Source organism: Acanthaster planci, linkage group LG20 (genome assembly GCF_054643075.1).
Source record: "Acanthaster planci isolate LZ-2023a linkage group LG20, COTS_SCS, whole genome shotgun sequence".
In the NCBI taxonomy this organism is placed as follows: Eukaryota; Metazoa; Echinodermata; class Asteroidea; order Valvatida; family Acanthasteridae; genus Acanthaster; species Acanthaster planci.
In genome coordinates, this window is record NC_141796.1 from 9,555,921 (window position 1) to 9,571,602 (window position 15,682).

A 15,682-nucleotide genomic window follows, 5' to 3' on the forward strand; every position below is an offset into this window, starting at 1 on the left:
GCATGCACAGCGCATATGAGCTGACACCACACACCTGGCCAGAGCTGCTCTAGAGCATGCGACATCAAAGATCTTTGGCGATATGCAGCTAGCTAGCTAGCTGGCTTCCTCCGATACTAGCCAAGTTCGGCTGGACACGGACCAGTCACACTAATCCAGTCCCATCGAGGTTTCCTGTTGGCAGCAGAGGTAAGCTGGCCAATAGGAAAATGAGCCAAACACCTTTTTAAAGCGTATTTGCTCTCTCTTTGAAAACCTTTCAATCGATCAATATTTCCAAAAGTTTCAGTTTTCAAAGCCAGCAGAGTTCATTTGAGAAATTTACGACGCAGAAGAAAACCTCGACGGCGGGCCCCCTTTGTTGACTGTCCTCCTTTGTCGACTGTCCTCCTTTGTCGACTGTCCTCCTTTGTCGATTGTCCTCCTTTGTTGACTGTCCTCCTTTGTTGACTGTCCTCCTTTGTTGACTGTCCTCCTTTGTCGACTGTCCTCCTTTGTTGACTGTCCTCCTTTGTCGACTGTCCTCCTTTGTTGACTGTCCTCCTTTGTCGACTGTCCTCCTTTGTCGACTGTCCTCCTTTGTTGACTGTCCTCCTTTGTCGACTGTCCTCCTTTGTCGACTGTCCTCCTTTGTTGACTGTCCTCCTTTGTTGACTGTCCTCCTTTGTCGACTGTCCCCTTTAAATTTAGTCATCCGGTTACACGAAGGGCTTTTAACAGTTCTTGATAAGGAAAAATCCTGTAATTGTAGAGTTCGTCACACCCCCAAAATTAGAACCACTTGACCAACAAAGAGTGACCCAAGACACCGGTGATCTCCGAGTTTCCGTACACATTTGTATGTTTTATTTCTGCTCTAGTCTTTAGTTTGCATTGCTAGTGCAGCTGAAAAGTCACCTAAAATACTTTCAACCTGTACTTAAAATGCCGGAAAAACCACCAAAATAAGCATTTTCAAACAGTGGCTTATGGTATTTACATATATATACATTCACACTCGGGAGCAGCCATTGAAGTTGTCCTCTGCCTTTAAAATTTAGAATGAACATTGTTCCCTATCGTCTGGAGTTTTTTTCCCGAGATTCACAAAGTTTAAAAAAAAAAATGTTTGCATCCCTTTGCAGAATTTGTAAAACTGGATATTCTGTCAGAATTTGTTGACCACAGTGCCTTTGTAAGCAAAAGTTTTATTACTGAAATTCTGAAATCCTTTCCCCCCTGCTGAGAAAAATCCCTGAGAACTACATCCAGAATGAATGGTTATGCGTCTGCTGACCTCTGCCTCATTTAGTTACAATCCCTACACAATTTACATGATGATTGCATTGTCTGTTAACTATACATCAGAAAATACCTGACAAAAAGCATCGTCACACCCGAATAAATGCTACACCTAACACAGATCAACAGTAAGCTAAAACCAAATACTTGTACTTGGTGATGTGAATAAATGGAATCGCTGAATATATATATTTTTTGGTAAAATGTGATAAACTCTATCACTTGCATTGCCAATGCAATTACAATAACCTATAGATTTTTGTAAAATACTTCAACCACGTACGTGTACATCTTTGTATTTACAATTTATATACTCATGCTAAAATTGTTACATGTACATAAATCAGTGTTGTGGTCGAGACCAGACACAAGACCAGACACAAGACCAGACACAAGACCAGACACAAGACAAGACCAGACACAAGACAAGACCAGACACAAGACCAGACACAAGACCAGACACAAGACCAGACACAGGACCAGACACAGGACCAGACACAAGACCAGACACAGGACAAGACACAGGACCAGACACAAGACCAGACACAAGACCAGACACAAGACCAGACACAAGACCAGACACAAGACCAGACACAGGACCAGACACAAGACCAGACACAAGCAACAGCGTGAAGAGTGACAAAGGAATTCTTTTGTTGCAGTTCTTTTGAATAGCTTGTGACTTGAATTCAGACTAGAGGTCTTGTGTGATCTTGGAAAGGTCTCAAGTGGTCTCGACTACAAAAACCGACACAAATCTGTGATCAGCATGCTTCTAGAAGGAACATTCCCTCAAACTTAAAAACTCGAGCCAACTTTTTCCTGTAGCAGCCCCTTGACTTGAACATTGTAGGAATTTCAAATAACTGTATCGCACACTGTGCGTGAGGCAAAATATTTTATTTTTATGACATATGGAAATACCCTTATTGCCCACAAACTTTGAAGACAAAAATGTGAATAGCAATGATGCATTTATCTCATAAATATTCACAGTTATCAGCAGCAAATGGATAAGTATTAAAACCAGTATATGGTACTCATCATTTGAACGATGGCCACAACAACGTAACTTGCTTTACAAGTAAAGCATATTCTTGCAGAATATCTGACTTACAGAGTTAACCAGAATAGATGGAATCTGCCCAGGCAATTTGTTACAGAAATATGTTTGATTTCCCTCCCTCTGTGAATCCTGATAAATCTTGACAAAATATCTGAAAAATAACCCACCAAATACACAATAGAAAACAAAAGAAACACTGATTCCCAAGTTAAATCTTCGTGTAAAACATAGCCCACAAGTGAAAACACCACAGAAATAAAAGAATATGCCGAAAGAGACTAAACAAAATGTCAATCAACTTCCACTCTTTTCACGCTTGGAGAGAGTGACTTGAGGTTTGCAGATGCCACTGCACGTAGCAACTTTGAATGAGGTAAAACAAATCCAGGAAACAAACTGAACCGATATAGGTACATTGCAATGCACCAAATATCCAGCATTAGAAACCAAGCTGCCTGAAAAGTATACGTATTAATCCCTCGTGACAATAATACTGGAGTTCACACAGGAAAGTTAATACTGAACCACATGATGTGAGATTGGTGAACCCCACTGCACACTGAGGCCGTCTGCATAATCCACGTGGTCCCGCCCTCCTGAGTGCTAAATTGAAAGGACATTGGCCAACCAAAACACCCAGTCGCTGTTTGTTAGTCACCTACATTTCCTTAGGGTGGGCGGTGCTATGCTCACGGATCTTGCCCTCTGATTGGTCTCCTTCATTCTGTGAACAAACCAATCAAGCTGAGGGTTTGGTTTGTCAAGACTGAATGTGCAGTGGAGACACCACCATTTCAGTAATGGTACCGGTGCCATTGGAAGAAGGCCGTAGACTCTACATGTATGTACAGTGTAGTATTTAAAAAGCAGATATATTAAATGAAACTGAATTCCCAGACTCCCTGTACAAATGGCAAGCACGTCTTTTTCTCTGGAAGCGACTATTTTTTATTTTTCTGTTTTTTTTTCTAGTTTTTTATCACTGAATTTAAGATGACTTGATTCTCTTCCTGTTGTTGGATGTCTTGGGTTGACTGCAAGGTTTCTGAGGCTCGTCTTCACAGCTCTTCTCCAGTTCCGGGACAACGGACAGCGCGATGCCCAGCTGGGCAGTGTAGTACGTCGTCATGATGATATGGTGACCATAAGGGATGGGTACCGTGAACTTGTTGATGGCCAGGACTGTGTCTGAGATGACGAAGAGCAGGGCGCCCATGCAGGCAAAGGTCTTGGTCCAGGAAAGGACCGCGAAGTTGATGCGGGCCAAGGCCCTCCAGAACATGATGATGATGAGAAGGCCGTAGATGACGCAGAGGTAGATCAACGGGCCTTTCAGTCCGGGATAGAGGACCTTGTAGACGCAGGCGAAGACGGGAAGGATGACCAGGAGAAATCCAAAGCGGTAGGGCTTGCCGTGGAAGGCCATACTGTACAGGAAGTGGGTGACGGCAAAGAACAGCAGGCCGTGGATAAAAAAGTCCTTGTTGTAGACCAGGCAGGCGTCGCCCAGCCCAGAGAAGATCAGGCCCGTCAGGATGCAGATGGAGTAGCGCTGCTTGCGGCTGAAGCCGCTGCGGTAGAGGTAGCTGCCCACGAAGATGCACAGGAAGATGATGGGCAGGCACTTGAGCAGGATGCCCCAGGGGGAGGGGGCGTTGCGCTGGGGCAGCCAGTGGAGCAGGTAGATCAGGGAGGAGTTGATGAAGGGCAGAAGTCGCAGACCTGTGGATTGTAGCTGCAGGTAGAGAAATGGATACAAAGTCACACAGGGTGGGTTAAATACTCGGGATACATGTTTAGACTGAGAGGCCATCTGAGATGCTACAGTGAAGGAAAAGTCTTGAGAATTCTGCCGTTGGGGCAACCTGATCCGCTCCAAAGATCTCTCAACGTGGGATCATTTTGTTGGAAATGTTTCCAACCATGTGTGCAGATAGTGAGCACATCGGCAAACTTCAGAAGTCTCAACTGCACTGAAATGAAAGATTTTTTACTTTTATTTGGCCACGGGCAAGAAGGGATGCATGCTGTAAATTATGGAATGACAACATAACTAGGCACCTCAGAATTCTTTCCCCTCATTTTCAAATGCATTGTCGAACTTCACATTAGAATGGGTGTAACTTAAAGCCTACCAGAATGTTAAGGAGGAAGATTGAGTCAAACCTGTTCTGTAATCAGTTACCAAAACACTGCTAGACTGGTTTTTTTTTTAAATAATTGGGTACAATTTTCCTTAGGTATGCTAGGAAGGGATTTCTGGTGCACGTTTCTGATATGCTGTGGTTTATGTCTTCCACACCCTTCAAAGGCATGCTTCCTTTCCAGCCTTGTCCTGGTTTTGAAAGTAACGCGACTGTGTGAAAGGCCAAATGTAATCAATTGGCCTAGAAACACAGCAACCACAAAGTGCAGATCAGACACCCTCAATAAACCGTATTCGCACTGGGTCACATCCTGCCCAAATTTCAAAATCTGTGATGTGCTATCTCCCAAATCTTTGATACCACTGACCGGGGCCGTACCCCAGCAAACTGGTATCATCCAGCTGCATGTACAAGTGTGTCAATAGACTTTTGTAACTTTTGACAAAACATCACCAAATGTGGGGGGTCGACTCTGACTGCATGCTTTGGTTCGATCCGACCTCACGCAGACAATACCAGTTAGTGATGATCGTTCTGCATGTGTAGTCTGGATTGCCTAGATTTATTTTTTTAGTGCCCTGGAATTCGACCCTCCATGTCAAGCAGAGAAAATCAGTACACAAATTAAATTAAACACAGTACACATGATAACCTTTTATAAGAGACTTCAAATCTACAGTGATCCCAAAAACCTTCAAAAAATTATATAAATGAACACTTACAAACAGAAAAGGGAGCTTCCTTACAAAAGAAATATTTCAATCAAAATAATGCACATCTAAATCAAACAAAATCCAATTCTAACTCCAAACTTCTTGAAGTGTCACTCAACTTTTAATAGCAACCTTTAATCTTTGCTTTTGCTTTGTAATAAAAATTTGAGCTTACAGCGTCTGCTTAACAAAAGCCTTGTCTGGCTCTTCACACACACCGACCTTCACTAAGTGGGGAACCATGTTGCCAGCACTTTGTGGCCTGACTAGAAAATGTCGAGGAACAAATTAAAGAACAGTTTTTCGTTCTACATAGAAACCTATCCTTCCATGAATATTTGAAGTTCTGACCTCAACTTTGTCAATTGCTAAGACATGTATATTGTCCAACTTTCTGCATGTGTTGTTATGTGCTGAATACCACAACAAATGTGTCTATTCATCGTGAATACAAAGTGCTTCAAAATTCTTTTCAGATGCTTCTATTTGTATCCGTAAGTCTTTTTACAATTTAAAAATAACTAATTCAGTCGAGCCAACAGTCCTTGGACATTTCGTACAAATACACGTATGCACATCTACAAACGTCACTCTACATCCTTCTCAAAGACATGTGTTAATTATTCTTTTTGAGACCATCGTTTAATGCAGCCGTTACTCCGTGTTTTTCAACTTCTTTGTGGACGGATAGGGTGATGAGAAACTGGGACGAGTAATACGTCGTCATGATGATGTACTGAGCATAGGGCAACGGTACTGCGAACTTATTCAGCGACAGAACTGTGTCTGAGGCCAAGAACAGGAGTGCTCCCGCTAAGGCGCAGAGTTTGGATGCGGAGGGGTTGCTGAAGTCCAGGCGAGCAGCCGCCCGCCACAGCATCAAGGTGATGAGTAGGCCATAGAAACACCCGGGGACGAACACCTGAAAACTGACTCGAGGTGCAAGGATGGTAAACATGACGACGTTGAACGGCGTATAGAAGACCACAAACTTCCACCACATCCGCCGTTCGTGGAATGCCACGGCGTAGAACAGGTGCGCTGCACCGAAGGCCAGCATGCCGTGGATGAAGTAGTCCCTCTGGTAGACCATGTAGGCATCCCCGGTCCCCGAGAACAGCAGGCCGAGCATTATGCAAGCGGAGTACCGGGAGATGCCACTGAAGAAGATCTCAGCCCCAACGTACATGCAGAGGAACAGGATTGGCAGGCACTTGTAGACCACGCCAATGGGGCAGGGGGGCTCACCCCGGGGGGTCCAATATAGAAGAAAGACCAAGGCAGAAACCAGGCAAGGACAGAGGAACACGACTGATGATTTAGTCTGAAATGAAGGAAAAAGAGGAAACTTGTGATAACATATTTAGTTAGTATCATGCAACTTTGTGACAAAAGTGAAACTGCAAGATTGGCTTGTAAAAACAAAGCTATGAATAGCTTGTATGTTACCCAATCACACACTGGTAATTTTCCCATAACGTGGTGTGCATATCTGTTGATTTAAGCCATCTACAAGTACATGTAATGGTGGTTCAATAATACTATGGATTGGTCCAACCGGCCCAACAACGAACAACTTCTTCCCTGTAGTGGGCCTCATCATCAATTATAAAGTCGGCACAATGCAAGATGTATTACAAATTGAGACGAGAAATAAAATGTTCAAGTCAAAACACTTTCCAGCAAAACTCCCAAAATAATCATGTGAAAGCAAGCCGTGAAGAACAAAAGTGAAAGGTGAAGCTGCAATCTTGCAGGCTGTGTTTGCAGGTTTTTGCAAAGAAAATCGTGGCGGTTCTCCATGATCTAGCGTTGAAATGAAAATACAAGAAAACTTATGATGTTTCCTTGTGACGTCATGGCATTAGAAATAAAAACAGCATATCATGTACGAGGAAATGAGCACTTACCATAGCATGCATGATGGCTTGTCCGTGAAGCTAAGGTGCACAGATTTAGAAGGAAGCGCTAACATTACTATGGACAGTTTGCGAAGTAAAAGCCCACTGGATACGTGTGCTTATCACAACATAAAGTGTACTTCCTGAGGGGCAACTGTTGTTCAGTACTGAACTCCTGTTCAGATGAAGAGGTCATACAATGCAGTGTCCCATGCAAACGTTGCTGCACGTTTCAATTACACACTGTGCATGCATGCAGGCAAAGGGGGGAACTTACAGTAAAACTTACAAACACCGGCAAGCGGGGTTGCACTGCACGGGTGCCCAAACTTGTTACTGGCAAAGTTAATTTAGGCATATTTCCCCCAGCACTTTTTTTTTTCAATCTTAAATCTGCTGAACTGAGGAGAAATCTCATGGCTGTCATGGCTGTTCAACTGCAATAGACATGATAGACTACTCTAATTTTGCCTGCAACTTGTATGGGCAGTCAAAGTTTGCAGAAATATCGCCTCTTGATGGATTTGCGATTTCACCTCAAGTTCACCCGAAATGGACATTTATCCGATTAATTTTTAAGCGGGTTCTATTCTCATTTAGAATCCAGTAGGATAGATGTATTATCCATTGGCATTGTTCTGATAGATGCGTAAAATTTTTAACACTTCGCAAATTATTCTTTTTCTTTCGTACCATCGATCAACCCCCAGAACTGTGGGGTCCGACGTCTGCTCCGCTCCCATGAGGGAGTGGAACGGACGTCGGACCCCACGGTTCTGGGGGTACCGGATGTCCACTCCACTCCAATAGCGGACGTCGGACCCCACAGTTAGTTACAGCACAGAGCAAGCGATAGCAGCCTGCCACTTGAAGGAAAGCCACGACTGTGTGACATCAAACACTGTTGTCAAATGAGCAGACCCAATAATGAATGGTACAAATCTTCCCCAAACACATGCCTAGCCAGCAACCTTACATAGATGATTTGATGGAGATGACAACAAAAGAATTAAAACTTAAAACAATAAAAAACAAAACAAAATACACTCTTATATCAACAAAAACAGAACTTCAGAAGTAGGCCAACTCATGGAAGAACAATGCTTCCCAAAGCAACCATCTGTGAAAATTACTGAAGTCTATACAACTTCTCAGAATATATGGAAAGAATGCCACATCCTAAAGTGACATTTTTTTAATCACTTTAACCAAATAACGGCCATTCACCTGTTTACTGATCACTCCAGCCCTGTTAATTGTTGAACAAAGCATGAAGCGCCATGTATGTTGTCAACAAATGGCTCCGTTTTGCAACTGCTGTCATAAAATGTCCATCAAACATGTCAAAGGCACCACAATTTTTGCCTGAATGGACAGCCTTGCAAATGGAAATTGTAAACATAAAGGTCTAGGAATACTTACTATCTTAATGATGCCCATCTTGATACAGGTATGTTGAATTAAAGGTTTAAATATGAATAACACCGTGATAAATGTTAGAAAACTGGCCTTCGAATAAGAATCGAATTGTGCGTATTTAATACTGAGCGCTAGCGAAGCTGTTCAGTTCTGGTTCAGCTACGTGGGCGCCTGTCGGTGTATTGTTGTGCGTCATATGCTGAGCACGTGATTTTGTTGACAAAAACGGTAGTCACGTGACTTCCTCGATGACGTCACCTAAGTAAATGCTCTTTGGAATTTTCAACTCATTTAAATATTGTGACGTAAAAGCTTTCCGAGAAACTTGTACGAGCACCAGAAAATGTCCCATGTACAGTACAGGTTCTTCAGTATTGACGATTAGTTCCGTGGTTTGGTTTATGATCTATGTTTGTTAGAAGTTCTGGCATGTTTCTTTAGGCAGTTTGTGTTTTTGTGTCTTTGTTTTTCAACTTGATCGTATCTACCTTTATGTTCTGATCGACCCGAGGCTACTATATTAATTGGGTCATGGAGGTAGAATCACCTCCATGATTGGGTGTTCACTTGAAGCTTTAAATGTCTACACTGCACGCAATATTTTGCTCATATACGATACACCTCAAAAAGAGGAAATATTTTCATACTTTTTCTCATCCGGGAAACGAATATTCATTTCAAAATTTTATTAAAATTCTCCCCTCGGTGGGAAAGTCTTTCACACTTTCCTCCCCTCTGCGAAAAAAGAAATTTGCAGCTCATTTTACAAGTGGGAAAACAATTTCAGCTTTTTTCTCAAGTGGGAAAAAAAATTCACAAATGGGAAAAGATTTCCACGTAATTATTTTCTCAACAGATTTTCATGACTTTTCACACCTTGTGAAATGTGAGTTTGAATGTGAAAGTGATTTTTTTTCACAAAATTTTCTCTCCGAATTCAATGTACTGTATCTCCCTACACAATACCAATTACTCCAGAAACATGAATTATTTGGTTTTGTTTAAAACCATTAAAAGAATTGAAATATAAAATATATAATTCTTCCATTCTTTTAAATTACATCATTTTTACGAAGGGGGGGGGGTTGGAAGCTAAAATTGTTAAACTAAACACGTAACAACACTTGAGGGCTCACTTCAATTTTTCAGTGAACCTCGCTGGTTCACATGCAAATTCATAACGACATAGGTATAGGGTACAGGTGGAGAAGATTACCAGCTTGCCTAATAGTCGGTCTTTTGCACTGACGGTGATCGGCCCGCTAAATCAGAGTAAGGGAATGAGGAAAATATCTCCTAAAATCAACGAAATCCTTTATTTATTAAAACGATTGAATGGGACAGTGTAACATTTATTTAATTATAAAAATTCAGGATGGAATTTTTCGTTACTTGAAGTGGCGGAAGTTGGTTAAAATTAATTTTCTCCGACTGCCGACTAATACCGGAATTTAATTTGTGTTCATCATGATCGATCAGTCACTGATCTCTAAACATGCTGAATGCATCGGCCTTTCTTGTACACGATAAACTCGTGTATAGACGTTATAAATATTGAACAAGTGCTACCGAACAAGGAGAGGAGGGAGGTCTGTGCTATTTGTTTTGTCATGTTACTTTTTAGGTCACGAAACATTGATTTATATCATGGCTTGTTATGGTTAGTCAGTCCATTATGGGCATCGGTACAGCTGCCTACCATCATGACCATCATTTGGGCCTATTTAGGCTACGGCCACCATCATTCTTTTCAACCCTTGTGGGAGAAACAATATTTAATTTCTTATGGCATTGTATTGAACGTACAATAAACATGACTCGACATAATTAAACTACTGACCTCTACATACTGTTTCGTAATGTTTATATTTGGTTTGTTGTTTTCTCATTTAGCATGTTTAAGTTTTGGTCTCATCTAGCCTATTCGAAGTTCAATATTCCAATTTATTTTGAATGTGACAAAGTATGATTTATAAGACAATGTAAGACGAATTTCCCGCTTCAGTGAATTTCTTTATAGTAAAGTGATGAAAACCTAAGAATTAATTATAACTAGCCTTAAGAAAGGAGAAAGTCAATTAAGCCATGACAGTAATATTTGTGGCCTTCTTGTGTTTAAAACATAATAATTGTAAATTGGGTAATATTTCAGTGGAGAGTTTTGGAATGGGTAGGCAGTGGATGCAAATCTAAAAACTGTTATTCTGATTAACTAATCACCAGTTTCTGGGGTCGTTTTGTGTCAGGATGTTGATGCCCAAGAGAAACCGCGTTGCCATCTATGAGAACCTCTTCAAGGAGGGGGTCCTGGTGGCCAAGAAGGACTGGTATCTGCCCAAGCACCCAGATCTGGACGTGCCCAACCTGCAGGTCATCATGGCCATGAAGGTCAGTTACTTGCCTCCCCAGCAGCAGCCACGTCTGAAAGTAGGGGCTGCGGCTCAGATTAACACATGGGCCTATGGAGGGCACTTGATGGCAGCTGCAGCCTTTTTCTCATAGATGCGTGTGCTATATCAAGCCACAGCCAGTTGATTATCCAGAACTGACATAAGTGGCATGGTCTACACTGTCAAACTGACGTCATGCAATCTCATCCTTACAATCCAGGTTGTGTCAACTTTCCTCTTGCTGTAACAATCACTACAGTCAGCACTTTTGCCACATTTCATAGACACGTAGACTGATTTTGACCGATAGGACAACTTTGTCAAGAATAGAATTCTACATGGGAGATTTAATAAAGAATGTTGTAACACACCCAGGTAAACAGAATCTGCATTGTTTCTGTTTGACCTCATGCAATTATTAATCAGTGAGCGCTACCAAATATGAATTGTTTGACAAACTTTGTGCCAATCGGACTGCGCTTTGCAAAAGCTGACCTCGAAGGGTGACCTTGTAGTTTGAGACTCTTGAATATGAATATGTAAGGGGATAGACCCCTCAGCAAATTTGATTGGCAATGAGTGTCCACTTAGCAAGGATGTGGACTCAGTTTGATGGGTTTTAATTAATTTTGTAAAGACAAACAGGACCCTGCGTGTTTTAACCTTCAATGTTCCTGATCCTTCTACAAAAAATGCCGAAGTTATGACCAGTAGATCATTAAATTTGGCCAAAAGCCACAAATGGTTTTTTGTTTTTACCCCGGCAGTCTCTAAAATCGCGAGACTACGTGAAGGAACAGTTTGCCTGGCGGCACTACTACTGGTACCTGACCAATGAAGGCATTCAGTACCTGAGGGAATACCTCCACCTGCCTCCCGAGATTGTCCCCGCCACGCTGAAGAGACAGCCCAGGCCGGAGGCTGCCAGACCACGGCCCACCAAGGGTAGGAGAAATTCCCCAGCCAGGGCCTTGATCCCTGAACGAAATGTTCTATCTGTAGCCAACTCAACGCCCTGAAAATTTCAAAAAAGGCAGAATTGAGATCTTGAGTTCTGTTGCAGGCAAATTTGAGTGCTTGTGTCAGATGCTAAAATAGTTACATCAGCCACCTATTCCAAAGTGGTAAACCAAATAGTTCATTCATAGAAGTCCAATTACACATTTCTAATTTTTATTCACATACATTAGTTGATTTTGTATGATGCCACGATTGTCGTGGGAGTGTCCAAATGTAGAGATTTGGCGTCCTGTTTGAACATTTGATCTTCTTGTTATTGCCGACAGTTCCAAATGTTTAAAATGCAGAAGGCATCAAAAAGATATTGAGATTAGTACTTTGAAAGGCCAATAATGACATGCCGGGATGGGGGGGGGTGATTTTTTTGTTACAATCGAGTACCAAGGACCAGAGAGCTGAGCTGTTGTTTAACAGGCAGGGTTGATGTCCCAGTGCCATTAACCACTTGCTGCCGGGAGGTTTGAAAAATGCAGTGCACATAATTGGGACTTTTCAAGACTTTCAGTTTTCAAAATTCTTCAAAAATTCATCATTTCAATAATGGATGTTTACACCCATATGAATTACTGTCTGATGGCCACTCTAGTCTGACAGACAAAATGTATTGACGCCTGAGTATTTAAGCCAGGCCTGCAACCTTGTAAAAAGAGTCCAGATTGTGCGGTGTTATGTAACTTTCTTTTGTTCACGAACCTGGCACAGTGCGCTGCTGACCTCTTTTCAATAGCGGCCAGATTAGCGTGCAGCGGTGCTAAGAGGAGTGCTTTTGTCCCCGGTGGTAATTTGCTCGCCCTAAATTCCCCAAACCGTGGTATACCATGTATACTGTTTCAAAACAAGACTGGATTTTCTCCACTATTGAGAGTGAAAAAATGTCGGTAATGCCCAGCAGCCTGGTCTTTTGTTCCGAGAACGGTCTTTTGTTACAAGGCCCAGTTCTCTTTGTCCGATTTCGGAGACCCTGGCCACACGTATAAACACACAGTGCCCGAAACTGGGCTCCCCGGCAGGAAGTGGTTAAGAACGAAGAATATTTCATTTGCTGAACCTTTTTTTGTGGAAAAATGTGGTTAAGTGCTGAAATGAGTCGTGAAGTGGAAACAAGAAGTACAGTGGAACGCCCCTATAACGAACAAGACGGGGTCCACGCCAAATGTTTGGTACAGCGGTCGTTCGGTATAGCAAATTTAACTGCTGAATGTTTTGTTTCCATGTTGAATAGCGCCCTCTCTTGTCTAACCGAAGTGCACCCTCTTGTGATACCTTGGCTCGCTGTTTTCATGATGTTTTGCCGTTGCATTCAAGTTTAAGGTTTCTTGAAATGTATCTTAATTATTTTTGTTTTTATTTAAACTTGAGTCAAAAAATTGATATTGAGTTTATCCTAAAAAGTTGTGAAACTACCACTTAGGATCGATCTCTGATGCTTGCTGTGGCAAATCTTGGTTGATTTGTGTATCAGTGGCGCCCTCTTTAGACTATTCCGAGTGCAGTGCCACCGTGCGCGTATGTGCGGTTTTCTTCTGCACCCGATCATGTGGAGTCGCAAAACCAGTGTCTATTCAATACCGTTGACAACTAGTGGCTTTTCCTTCTAATCCTTGGAGAAATAATGGCCACCCGTCACTTTCCAACGTGAAAAAACACCGACTGTTTTATCATGTTGACTTTTGGGAATTACAAACGGCAGCTGAATAGTGTTCGGTAGGTTCTGTGCACAAATTATTGGGATCCAAGGACGATGTGCGGTACTGCCGAATGTTCGGTATAGCGGTGTTCGGTATAGCGGCGTTCCACTGTAGTTTGTCTGTAATCAAGATCTCATTACAGAACTCAGTCTAGATTTTTAGTTATGAAAACTGTGTATCATGAACTGTTTTCTCCCTCTGGTTGGTTTCAGAGATGCCACCAAGAGGTCCCTCTGGCGGCGATGCCCAGCGTGAGGCCTACCGTCGTGGACCTCGTAAGTAGAGATGTTCTGATCCGTCCCTTGCTCTACCAGACTCCTTTAGGCGCTTCTCTGCTTGCTCCGAAAATATACTCTGTTTAATGCGGCAGCCTGCCATTCCCCTGTGGTACAATGGGTAATCTGCCACCCATTCCCCCCCCCCGCCCCCAAGAGCGCCAAGGTACAGCAGCAATTCCCTAACGAGTAAGCAAGGGTGCCGCTGCCATCATACGGACCCAAAGTTTCACGACTCGGCTTCAGCACGGAATTCTCCTCTGCGAACTATTTGGTCGTCAGACTCTTGTTCATAGCATTTCATTTGTCTCGTCATTTTTCGTTCCTCTTTCAGCCGGAGCTGGTGGGCCGGACAAGAAGGGCGATGTTGGTGCTGGAGCATCACCAGCCTTTGAGTTTGTAAGTGGAATCCCACTTGGTGGCGCCCGACCATTTTGGATTTCATGCCTCACTTTCATTTTTGTTCAAATGTTGCTTAAAACATTGAGATACAGTTAAATCGCAAATTTCAAATTACTCATCATTGTAAATGAAATTAACATGTACTGGATTTTTTGCATTGCTTGCATTTTTGTTCATGGTCCCCCAAAGTTGAAAAAAGATCACTTTCAATTCCATGTGGCGGTCTTGTTAACAAGGTCAGTTACGACTGAAGTGGAGTCCCTCATAAGCCTGTCAGTTCTTGTGGGTGTAGAGGCATTTGTATCTCCATTTCAGCTGTACGTTTTACTCTTCATTTTGTCATGACCATTGGGATCTGTTTTCCTCTCCGTCTCTCCCCACCCATCTCTCCCCGTCTCTCCCCGTCTCTCCCCACCCATCTCTCTCCGTCTCTCCCCACCCATCTCTCTCCGTCTCTCCCCACCCATCTCTCCCCGTCTCTCCCCACCCATCTCTCCCCGTCTCTCCCCACCCATCTCTCCCCGTCTCTCCCCACCCATCTCTCTCCGTCTCTCCCCACCCATCTCTCTCCGTTTCTCCCCACCCATCTCTCCCCGTCTCTCCCCACCAATCTCTCCCCGTCTCTCCCCACCCATCTCTCCGTCTCTCCCCACCCATCTCTCCCTGTCTCCCTTTCCTCACCTCTGTCTACCTGTAATTCTCCCCTCACTCATCTTTCGTTCTTTCCACCCACAGAGAGGAGGGTTTGGCCGTGGCAGCGGACAGCAACACCAGTGAGGCGTGGAGTCCAGCATCGTTCATCTAAAATGGGAGGGGGGGTGGTCATATCTATTTTACAGCTGGCAGTAGCCGTTTATGTCTGGGCACTATGCTGTCAAAATTGCAAGTGGGTTGTGTCCTACGTGAGGCTAGGACTGTGATATCTGCTGTATTGCACATCTTTCTTAAGCCACGTCCGAGTTGGTCTCATGTCTAGGGCTTCCATTGTATCCAATAGTGTGCCTTGGCCAAGAGCCACAGCCCTAGACATCGCTTGATTTGGACAACCTTACAGTCAGCAGATAGCAGGAGACAATCCTGTGTTGGTCTTGCATTGTGGAAGAAAACGGGCAGATACCTTGGTATTGAGAACTACAACAACCAATGGCTGTGCTTCAGGCGACTAGACAAATATGGCTGCTGCTTTCATGTTATCAGTCCTTGTGCATAACATTCAAATAAATCCGGGCCATGAGCAGCCCCATTACAAACAGAGTATGAAAAAGTGTGGTTGGATTCCTTCTGTTCTTATGCTCGTGTGTTTGTTTGATGATAGGGTCACAAAATATGATTGCAATGATGTATTTAAGGCAAAGATGTCTTGGTCTGTACTGAAAAGAT

General features: G+C 43.0%; 3 protein-coding genes across 4 annotated transcripts; 1 reads left to right on the forward strand and 2 right to left on the reverse strand.

Annotated features, from left to right (window-relative positions):
- Positions 1 to 817: 817 nt before the first annotated feature.
- On the reverse strand, positions 818 to 8,666 carry LOC147795917 (lysoplasmalogenase TMEM86A-like). Its single transcript, XM_022227162.2, has 2 exons — positions 8,531 to 8,666; positions 818 to 4,082 (listed from the first exon to the last, which is right to left on the reverse strand). Exons 1-2 carry the CDS (start codon positions 8,546 to 8,548, stop codon positions 3,336 to 3,338), a joined length of 765 nt encoding a protein of 254 aa, XP_022082854.1. The 5' UTR covers positions 8,549 to 8,666; the 3' UTR covers positions 818 to 3,335.
- LOC110975059 (lysoplasmalogenase TMEM86A-like) lies at positions 5,119 to 8,664 on the reverse strand. 2 transcript variants are annotated; one of them, XM_022227163.2, is made up of 3 exons: positions 8,531 to 8,661; positions 7,118 to 7,147; positions 5,119 to 6,531 (listed from the first exon to the last, which is right to left on the reverse strand). In XM_022227163.2, exons 1-3 carry the CDS (start codon positions 8,546 to 8,548, stop codon positions 5,824 to 5,826), a joined length of 756 nt encoding a protein of 251 aa, XP_022082855.2. In that variant the 5' UTR covers positions 8,549 to 8,661; the 3' UTR covers positions 5,119 to 5,823. The 2 variants fall into 2 exon arrangements, with proteins under 2 accessions (XP_022082855.2, XP_022082856.2); XM_022227164.2 differs by lacking the exon at positions 7,118 to 7,147 and having other exon boundaries at positions 8,531 to 8,664.
- A 1,024-nt stretch (positions 8,667 to 9,690) lies between the features above and the next one.
- On the forward strand, positions 9,691 to 15,566 carry LOC110975099 (small ribosomal subunit protein eS10-like). Its single transcript, XM_022227249.2, has 6 exons — positions 9,691 to 9,799; positions 10,774 to 10,915; positions 11,685 to 11,862; positions 13,838 to 13,900; positions 14,235 to 14,299; positions 15,038 to 15,566. The coding sequence occupies exons 2-6, from the start codon at positions 10,775 to 10,777 to the stop codon at positions 15,077 to 15,079; spliced, it is 489 nt and encodes a 162-aa protein (XP_022082941.1). The 5' UTR covers positions 9,691 to 9,799; position 10,774; the 3' UTR covers positions 15,080 to 15,566.
- The last annotated feature ends 116 nt before the right edge of the window (positions 15,567 to 15,682 follow it).